The sequence below is a fragment of the Coregonus lavaretus genome, assembly GCF_964263955.1.
Source record: "Coregonus lavaretus genome assembly, chromosome: 13".
Classification (NCBI taxonomy): domain Eukaryota; kingdom Metazoa; phylum Chordata; class Actinopteri; order Salmoniformes; family Salmonidae; genus Coregonus; species Coregonus lavaretus.
This window is the reverse complement of record NC_140000.1, coordinates 13,561,786-13,572,359: the sequence shown is the minus strand read 5'-3', so window position 1 is coordinate 13,572,359 and position 10,574 is coordinate 13,561,786. Positions and strand designations below refer to the sequence as shown.

The 10,574-nt window shown below is 41.3% G+C and overlaps 1 protein-coding gene across 1 annotated transcript; it reads left to right on the top strand.

Annotated features, from left to right (window-relative positions):
- The first annotated feature begins 7,742 nt into the window (after positions 1 to 7,742).
- Positions 7,743 to 10,306, top strand: LOC311139243 (interferon-inducible GTPase 5-like). The gene is made up of 3 exons (XM_084174140.1): positions 7,743 to 7,796; positions 8,155 to 8,735; positions 9,295 to 10,306. The coding sequence occupies exons 2-3, from the start codon at positions 8,159 to 8,161 to the stop codon at positions 9,918 to 9,920; spliced, it is 1,203 nt and encodes a 400-aa protein (XP_084030266.1). The 5' UTR covers positions 7,743 to 7,796; positions 8,155 to 8,158; the 3' UTR covers positions 9,921 to 10,306.
- Positions 10,307 to 10,574: the final 268 nt, after the last annotated feature.

Here is a 10,574-nt window from a genome sequence, read left to right as displayed (position 1 = left end):
TTTTTGGAACGTTCAGAAATAAATGCTTGTCAGTTGCAGAAGTGTCTCATACGAATCTCAGCTCCATCTTTACATAATAAACAATCATAACATTTCTGGTGAACAGGTAACAAATACTTTAGACAATCACATATTTTGAAATAAAATTATGAAACGCAGCTGTATTTAACACTAAATATTATTTTCACCATTTGCATCATGTTAGTCAGAATGTATTTTTCAAAGTCGTCTTTTTCTGTAGCATTTGATTCTTCCAACAATTAGCAGGGTTATTTACTGTCACAGAGACACCTGAATGTGACCAGCTGTCCCTTTTTCTCCCTCTATTACAAAGCCAGAGCCACCTAAGTTGAACTGTTGAACTATATGTAGTTCCATATGTTTCCAATGAGATTGCCATCTTCTCAACAATAAGGAACTCAGATCACCACTGACTGAACCTGTGAGCCCAATAGTACTGGCACTGTCCATCTCCAGACCCACCTGTCTCTTCTGGTCCTCTTGTAGGACACAGACATCTATTTCCTAAAGTATATTCATCACAATAGGTTGACAGTGCTGCTAGGACTGTAGACGGCTGTATTCAGAGATGGCTGAGGACTTCTTCACCCCGTCCCAGATGCGAACTGCGTAGTAAAACTGTAACAACCACAACAGTCAAACTCATTTCATAGTACAGTTTTGCCTCATTTCCAGCCAAGCTCAACAGGTATACAGTGGTAGATTTGATGAAACAGTGAGATGACACTTCTAGAGCTTGGGACTGTAAGATTCTATCTTAGCCTTGTTCTGTTCAATGTTCTCTACCTATATAGTGGTCTAAATTACACAATTCAAATTAAGTTCAAAAGAATACAAGATAATTTACTGACACCATTCAAACCAATAAGGGTTCGGAACTTTCAAGCCAATTATCTCAGAATCATCTTTGCGGATCACCTTATAGTCTCAAGCTCTCAATTGTGTCGTTCTGTGCTTCCCTTAACATATTTTCTCCATGAGGATATTGTTTGACTGCTGACAGCAGGACATGGCCAGGATTTGGCTGCAGAGTTTAGAGGCCTGAGAGGAGAAGGTGGGGTGTCCTCTGTACCCCGGGAGGAGAGAGAAGAGAGGGGCGGCCCCGGACCCTAGAACAAACACCAAGATACAAACATGGGTAATATATCACAAAGGACTGAGAGGAGAATATCCACGACGTGTGTGAAAACTAAGACATGGTATTTGCTCTGACCTGCTTTGGTTAGCGCGTCCTCCCCCTCATTCTCCATGAGTGGCAGCAGGAACATGTTGACCTCTGTTTCCAGGTAGTTCCGGCCCAGACCAGGGAAAATATTACAGTCCAGCATGGACAAAGTGCCTGCATATAGAAACCAAAAGATGATCAGTCAATACATGCTAATTAAACCCATGTCTTCACACTTTATGGGGCTTTTTAATGACATATGTCACTGCTTTGCACTTCTCACCCTTCAAAAAGATGCACGTACTGGAATCATAATATAGAAACAACACAATAGTAAAGTGTTTAAATATGTGAATGATGTGATAAGCCTGTTGGTAAATTCTCTCCAGTCTAACCTTTGTATTTCAGATGAGAGTCGGCCATCAGCTTGTCCACTGCCATGTGCATCTTCTTCAGGTTTCTGGGACAGAACTCATCTCAACTAGATTTGTTCTGCAGGAACACTAGACAACAGAACAACAGCAATACATAAGTGATGTTCAGTACACTGAGCCGGAACTGTGTCTGCCTGTGTGTGTGGGTGTGTGTGTGCCTGTGTGTGTGTGTGTGTGTGTGTGTGTGTGTGTGTGTGTGTGTGTGTGTGTGTGTGTGTGTGTGTGTGTGTGTGTGACCTAATGTATGTGTGGGGTTGGGGAGTAGCTGATTACATGTAATCAGTGACATGTAATATGATTACAAAAAAAGAACTGTTATCAGTTATGTTACCAGCTAAAATATTGTAATCAGATACTTTTGAAAAACTAGATTATTACTTCTTGGATTACTTAAAAATTCAGAAGTTATGTTTGTGAAAAAATGCATTATGACACTTTTCTGTTCTCAATCGCATTTAATTCACCATTTAAAAAAGGCAAGTTTATGTTTTTTTCATCTGAGCGAGTCTGAGCACAAGTCAGAGACCAGTATGATGACACACCAAATGCGTTAGATGGATCCACTTTGTCGTCCTCTAATGCCTCTTAAGGGGAAAGTACTCCCCCAAATAACTGAAAGTAATCAGATTACGTTACTTAGTTTGGATAATCCAAAAGTACTGATTACAATTTTGGACAGGTAAATTGTAACTAATGGATTTAGAAAGTAACCTACCTAACCCTGCCTATGTGTGGGTAGTGTTATTCGAAAACATAATGTTAACTTTCACTGCTATGCGGATGACACACAGCTGTACATTTCAATGAAACATGGTGAAGCCCCAAAATTGCCCTCGCTAGAAGCCTGTGTTTCAGACATAAGGAAGTGGATGGCTGAAAACGTTCTACTTTTAAACTCGGACAAAACAGAGATGCTTGTTCTAGGTCCCAAGAAACAAAGAGATCTTCTGTTAAATCTGACAATTCATCTTGATGGTTGTAAAGTCGTCTCAAATAAAACTGTGAAGGACCTCGGCGTTACTCTTGACCCTGATCTCTCTTTTGACGAACATATCAAGACTGTTTCAAGGACAGCTTTTTTCCATCTACGTAACATTGCAAAAATCAGAAATTTTCTGTCCAAAAATGATGCAGAAAAATTAATCCATGCATTTGTTACTTCTAGGTTAGACTACTGCAATGCTCTACTTTCCGGCTACCCGGATAAAGCACTAAATAAACTTCAGTTAGTGCTAAATACGGCTGCTAGAATCCTGACTAGAACCAAGAAATTTGATCATATTACTCCAGTGCTAGCTTCCCTACACTGGCTTCCTGTTAAGGCAAGGGCTGATTTCAAGGTTTTACTGTTAACCTATAAAGCGTTACATGGGCTTGCTCCTACCTATCTTTCCGAGTTGGTCCTGCCGTACATACCAATACGTACGCTACGGTCACAAGACGCAGGCCTCCTAATTGTCCCTAGAATTTCTAAGCAAACAGCGGGAGGCAGGGCTTTCTCCTATAGATCTCCATTTTTATGGAACAGTTTGCCTACCCATGTGAGAGACGCAGACTCGGTCTCAACCTTTAAGTCTTTACTGAAGACTTATCTCTTCAGTAGGTCATATGATTGAGTGTAGTCTGGCCCAGGAGTGTGAAGGTGAACGGAAAGGCTCTGGAGCAACGAACAGCCCTTGCTGTCTCTGCCAGGCCGGTTCCCCTCTCTCCACTGGGGTTCTCTGCCTCTAACCCTGTTACAGGGGCTGAGTCACTGGCTTGCTGGTGCTCTTTCATGCCGTCCCTAGGAGGGGTGCGTCACTTGAGTGGGTTGAGTTACTGACGTGATCTTCCTGTCTGGGTTGGCGCCCCCCCTTGGTTTGTGCTGTGGTGGAGACCTCTGTGGGCTATACTCGGCCTTGTCTCAGGATTGTAAGTTGGTGGTTGAGGATATCCCTCTGGTGGTGCGGGGGCTGTGCTTTGGCAGAGTGGGTGGGGTTATATCCTTCCTGTTTGGCCCTGTCCGGGGGTTTCTTCGGATGGGGCCACAGTGTCTCCGGACCGCTCCTGTCTCAGCCTCCAGTATTTATGCTGCAGTAGTTTATGTGTCGGGGGGCTGGGGTTAGTTGGTTATACCTGGAGTACTTCTCCTGTCTTATCCAGTGTCCTGTGTGAATTTAAGTATGCTCTCTCTAATTCTCTCGTTCTCTCTTTCTCTCTGAGAACCTGAGCCCTAGGACCATACGTCAGGACTACCGGGCATGCTGACACCTTGCTGTCCCCAGTCCGCCTGGCCTTGCTGCTATTCCAGTTTCAACTGTTCTGCCTGCGGTTACGAAACCCCTACCTGTCCCAGACCTGCTGTTTTCAACTCTTAATGATCGGCTATGAAAAGCCAACTGAGAGACCTGAGCCCTAGGACCATACGTCGGGACTACCGGCCGTGGTGACTCCTTGCTGTCCCCAGTCCGCCTGGCCTTGCTGCTATTCCAGTTTCAACTGTTCTGCCTGCGGTTATGGAACCCCTACCTGTCCCAGACCTGCTGTTTTCAACTCTTAATGATCGGCTATGAAAAGCCAACTGAGATTTATTCCTGATTATTATTTGACCATGCTTGTCACTTATGAACATTTTTGAACATCTTGGCATGGTTCTGTTATAATCTCCACCCGGCACAGCCAGAAGAGGACTGGCCACCCCTCATAGCCTGGTTCCTCTCTAGGTTTCTTCCTAGGTTTTGGCCTTTCTAGGGAGTTTTTCCTAGCCACCGTGCTTCTACACCTGCATTACTAGCTGTTTGGGGTTTTAGGCTGGGTTTCTGTACAGCACTTCGAGATATTAGCTGATGTAAGAAGGGCTATATAAAATAAAATTGATTGATTGATAGTACTCTGGTCCTTGTCGTTGCCAGAGGAGCCCAGGCTGTCGTGGCTGGCTGAGGGGGTGGGGGCTTCAACATCTCTGCTTTCTTGAGAAGGGATGGGCAACTCCAGGGGCCGGAATGGTGTCACTTTTCCTCCATCCCTAGCAAACACAGCTGATTAAACTGATTGCATTCTAAACTGAAGAACATGATAAGTTAAGTATTGGAATCAGGTGTGTTAGCTGGGGCTGAGGCAAAAGTCTGACACCAATCAGGCCCATGAGGACTGGAGTTGCCCATCCCTGGTCTGGAGGAACCTGGCCAGAGTCAATGTCATCATCACCACAGAGACACTTCATACAACCTGGTCAGAATATTCACACAGCACAACAACCACTACAACGACAACATGAATATGACATTAGAACATTCACACTGTTGTGACATCTGACATCTTCAGTGTTCTTGTCTTTCAACTCCAGTTTAAAGTTATTAATTAACAGCTAAAACTCGATGGGAAACGAGGGTCTACAAAAAAAGTTAAAATATTTGCACTCACAATAAATATTATGCTCTAATAATAATCCTACCCAACCTGATTTGTAAACCCTATCAAAAGCCTCAGTGAATCTAAAGCCTCAGTGCTATTGAACTTTCCCAGATGGGTCGGGTGGTTACCTATAGAGGTTGATGTTAATGAACCAGTCTTGAATCACAATGACCATGCGGCACACTGTGAAGGCAATGATCTGAAGAGTCTGATTCAAAAAGACCGTGTTATTAATCTAACAGTAGAAACAGGTTCAATGTACAGTATGGAAACACCTTATGCAAACACAGACAGATGTTTTAAGAGTGAATCGTAAAACTGGATTACAGGAAGTACAATATCTCTCCTTTGGAGCTCTGTAGTAATCTGTAAACTTCACTGTTGTTGCCCAGTGCCCCCTGCTGGCCCCTCACTGATCTGCATTCACGTAGGTGTGAGGGAGGTTGTACTCTGGAGGCAACTTGCGGTCGTTGTTGATGAGGTGATCCAAAATGGAGGGGCTGAGAATGGGCTGGAGGAACACACAGAGCAGAGGAACACATTGGTATAGAAAATAACATTGGAGCAAGAGGAATGGTATGTGGATTAATAAAAAATGTGCGATACAGCAAAGCGTCTTAACCGCTAATGCTTGAATCTGAACTGTGTACCCAAGAATATGACTCTTTCCTGGGTGATATAGAAGTCAATACCAATACAGCTATTTGAGAAGTTGCACTCCACAACTGGAAAAGAGCTTTCAGAGCTCAAAGTGCAAGGTATTCTAAGCCAGGTTGCAGTAGCACAGCAGACATTAACTTCTTTGCTTGAGAAACGTATCCCAGTGCTGGGTACTGTAGCATCAGGTGGGGTCACCTTCACTGCCTGCTACTACCTTCTGACATCTGCCCTCAACGACCTGAGTGAAGACGCAGAGAGAGTGATGCTTAAAGCAGTCTGAACATCTGTCACTCAGTAGACTGAGAGCATAAGAAGCGTAGAAATAAGAATTCATAGAATGGGCGTTCCCATTCAAGTCAATGATGGCATAACGGGGTGGTCATGACAGCCATTGAGAGTGTACCCAAAGATTTATTTAACTAACCCAAAATAATCAGGCTGTTTGTATATGGCTGCCATGAAGGTGAACTGTGTTTGCGTGTGATCAGGGGTGTATTCATTCTGCCGATTCTGTTGAAAAATGTTTCTTAAAACGGAAGGAAACGGAACAAAACGGGGATAAATATACCTGAATTTGTCCAATAGAAACTATTTTTATAACTGTTGGACTACTGATTACACCCTAGATCAGCTAGATGCAGGCAAGAGTGTGCAGGGCGGTATTGAATGTGTCACTGTCTGTCACCTTGATTACTCACGACCTGTTTTAAACTTTCATTCATAGGCTAAGTTGTAGCAACCTCATGATGGGTATAGGGAAAATTTGAGTATCATGTAGTAGCTTACACCTATCGATGTTACATTGAGCTGGGTGAATGGAATATGAATGACAGTCAACCAATATACTGTAATAGCAATAAGCCATGCTCATAAAAATTATTAGCGCCCTCATCTTAAACGGCACCGACCGCCACTGATGTACAGTATGTATGCTATGCATGATTGTAAGTAATTTTGGATAAAAGTGTCTAGTAAATGGAATATACTGAGTGTACAAACATTAAGGACACCTTCCTAATATTGAGTTGCACCTGCACCTTTTGCCTTAAGAACAGCCTCAATTCGTCAGGGCATGGACTCTAGAAGGTGTCGAAAGCATTCCACAGGGATGCTGGCCAATGTTGACTCCAATGTTTCCAAAGGTTGTGTCAAGTTGGCTGGAGGTCAATTGGGTGGTGGACCATTCTTAATAAAATACTTCTTAAACAACTTGTTCTTTGTTCTTGTTATTATTGGTTTCTTTTACCTTGTGTTAAATCCCTCATATATAAAAAAAAATGCTGTTTGCAACACTTGATAGGCAAAATAACTGTTATAAGACCAAGAATTAAACGTTACATCATAGTACAGTGTCAACTATCACGCTTCAGGAGAAGACACATGCAGACATTGTTGAAGTAACAAAAGTTTATTACAAAAACAGGGGGCAGGCAAACGACAGGTCAAGGGCAGGTCAGTAATCCAGATCAGAGTCCCAAAGGTACAGAACGGCAGGCAGTCTCAGGGTCAGGGCAGACAGAGGTCAATAATCCAGCGTGGTGTGAGAAGGTACAGAACGGCAGGTAGGCTCAGGGCAGGCAGAATTGTCAAAACCTGGAAAACAGGAACTTGAGAATGACAGGCGCAAGGGGAAAACCGCTGGTAGGTTTGATGAAACGCTCTGGATAAGAGCGTCTGCTAAATGACGTAAATGTAAATGTAAATGAAACAAACCGAACTGGCAACAGACAAACAGAGAACACCGGTATAAATACACTGGGGAAAATAGGGAAGATGGGCGACACCTGGAGGGGGGTGGAGACAATTACAAGGACAGGTGAAACAGATCAGGGTTTGTTTTACCCCATATGTAACTCTGTGTTGTTGTTTTTATCGCACTGTTTTGCTTTATCTTGGCCAGGTCGCAGTTGTAAATGAGAACTTGTTCTCAACTGGCTTACCTGGTTAAATAAAGGTCAAAAAAAAAAAGAAAAAAAAAATGGGTGTTACAGTCAACAACTTCAACAGTTTCAAAGGTCAAAGCAAGAACTGGAATGTTTGCATTTTGAATGTGCAGATTGAAAGTTACGAACTCACGCACCGTGTCTTTGCATACAGCGATCAGAGCTTGAGGTTAATAAAAGGTAGGTTTCTAACTATAATAATCATGGAAGGTTAGTAAGCAAGTCTAATGTGGGATGTATTAGTGTAATGTAACGATATTGCTTGAAGTCTTGACATATTTTTATAAGTTTATCTTACAGCAATATAGATGCCTGGTATTCAAATGTGTTGGAAAGACTAGCCCCTGAGCAAAATTCCTTCGTTTTGGTGAATCATTCGAGACCAAATGAAAATGAACAACAACGTAAACTTAAAGCAACACTTTTTCAAAATGTGTCATTTTTAATACAAATAAAAATCGTTTTGTGTGTGTTGTGTGTGTAATATTAGTTAGTGTGAAATATCTTTACGCTTATTTTTATATTTTCTTTGAAATAGACCGATGATGGCCGATGATTATTGTGAAATCAGTGAAGATGACATTAAAGCAGCAAGACAAATTGAAGAAGCACTTGAGAATGAGAGCTTGACCTCAGCTTCAGGCAAGATTCAAGAGTATTTGAAGAAGATTAGTGATGTGCAGCTGAATATTGCTATCACAGGGGAATCTGGCTCTGGTAAATCCACCTTCATCAATGTGCTCAGGGGCCTAGGGGATGAAGAGGAATTCTCTGCTCCAACTGGTGTGGTGGAGACCACTCAGAAGGCAACGCCTTACCAACACCCAAAACATCAAAATGTAAAATTGTGGGATCTTCCTGGTATCGGCACCACAAATTTCAAACCTGAGACATACCTTCAGCAAGTTGGATTTGATTGCTATGATTTCTTCATCATAGTCTCGTCAGAACGTTTCAGAGTCAATGATGTTAACCTGGCCAAGAAGATCCAGGAAATGAAGAAGAGTTTCTACTTTGTACACTCTAAGATCGATAGCAACATAGATGCAGAAAAAAAAAGGAAGAAGAATTTTAACCAGGATGAGACACTTCAAAATATCAGACAGAACTGTGTTGAAGGTTTGACAACACATTGATTGAGTACAGTATATACTGCAAATGTACATTACTGTCAAACAAAAATTGGACATTTCATATTTCAAAGCCACAATCTGGAATCTGTGTACTTCACAATTGTTTTTAACATATTCATTATCTCCAGCACCATGCCAGGGGCATGTTATTTGGAACATTCAGAAATAAATATGTTATGTAAAACAAACATGCCTCTCCGACATGTGGGCTCTATTCATGGCATTTCTATAATTGCAACGTTTAGCAATATTTGGCAACTGAACGTGGCCCAGTGTCCACATATATTAAAATCACTATTTTTCTGTGTCTGTAGTCAAAAAAGAAAGAAAATTACATTTTTAGTTTTAAATGTGATTTTCAAAAACTCCAATGAGTTTCCAGGGGGAAGGACCTTTTCTTCTTTTTGGGATTATAGAACATAGAAAAGCGCTGTTTCACGTATGTAGACACTGGTATGATGCTCATCTGTGTGACTGTCCAATTTGAACATTTTTAAAATCAGTGTAGTAGTTGTACTTTACGTTATTTTCTTTGCTCCTCTTAGGACTTCGAGATCATGGTCAGGGGTTTCCTCAGGTCTTCCTCATCTCCAGTTTTGAGCTACATCTCTATGATTTCCCCAATCTGGTGGAGACGATGGAGAAGGAACTTCCTGATTACAAGAGGCGTGTCCTGCTGCTATCCATTCCCAACATGAGCCTGAAAATCAACCAGAGGAAGAAAGAGAATCTCCAAGCCAACATATGGAGATCAGCTTTTGAATCTGCCTGTGTGGCAATAATACCAATTCCAGGTCTCTCTGTTAGTGTAGATATAACCATCTTGATAAGAGAGATCAGAATGTACTATCAGGCTTTTGGTCTTGATAATGAGTCGCTGAAGAGCCTTGCTGATAGAACAAATGTGCCAGTGGAGGAGCTGAAAGCAATCCTCAAGTCCCCTCTGAACAAGGAGATATCCCAAGACATGGTTATCAAAATGCTGACCAAAACAACTGGGGCAACATTGATGCTGGTTGAGTACTTTTTGAGTACCATTCCAGTCTTTGGCTCCACAGTTGCATGTGGCATTTCATTTGGCACCACCTACTACATGCTGAACAACTGTCTGAATGAGCTGGCCGAAGATGCACAAAATGTACTGATGAAGGCACTGAAGGTCGATGAGTGAGATAATGTCAAAGATAGTTTTTTGATTGTGTTTATCACAATCGAGGGATGTGTTTTCATAAGTGCCTTTATGTTGCCCAAAAATATACATAAAATACTATGCTTCTTATTGCTTATTCATACAAATTTAATCTCTATAACCTACTGCATGAAATCTATTATTTTAGTTTGAAAGGATTCTATAAACACCATGACAGTCAAATCTGAAGTTTTGAGACTATTGCATAATCATTAAATATTTTTGCTTCTGGATTTGAAAATAATACTAGTTAAGATTTAATCAATATTACTTGCCTGAAATGTAAAGGTTGTGGTTTACAAAGGATTATATACTCTTACAATATTCTTATGTTATTAGAATGTTATTAATGTTTTTACATCAGAAGAAGGGAGAAATAACAGAGTATATCTGTTTAATGTTAATGATTACATAACATTTTAATAAATTCTTGTCAAGTTGCAGAAGTGTCTTGTCTGGAATCTCAGCTCCATCTTTACATAATAAACAATCATAACATTTCAGGTGAACAGGTAACAAATACTTTAGACAATCACATATTTTGAAATAAAAATGAAACGCAGCTGTATTTACAACTAAATATGATATTCTTCTGTACCATCTGATTCTTCCATCACTTAGCAGGGTTCTTTATTA

Coding starts and splice junctions, on each gene's coding strand:
- LOC311139243 (XM_084174140.1), top strand. CDS start 8,159: ATGATGGCCGATGATTATTGTGAAATCAGTGAAGATGACATTAAAGCA. Junction 8,736..9,294: donor CAGACAGAACTGTGTTGAAG/GTTTGACAACAC, acceptor TGCTCCTCTTAG/GACTTCGAGATCATGGTCAG.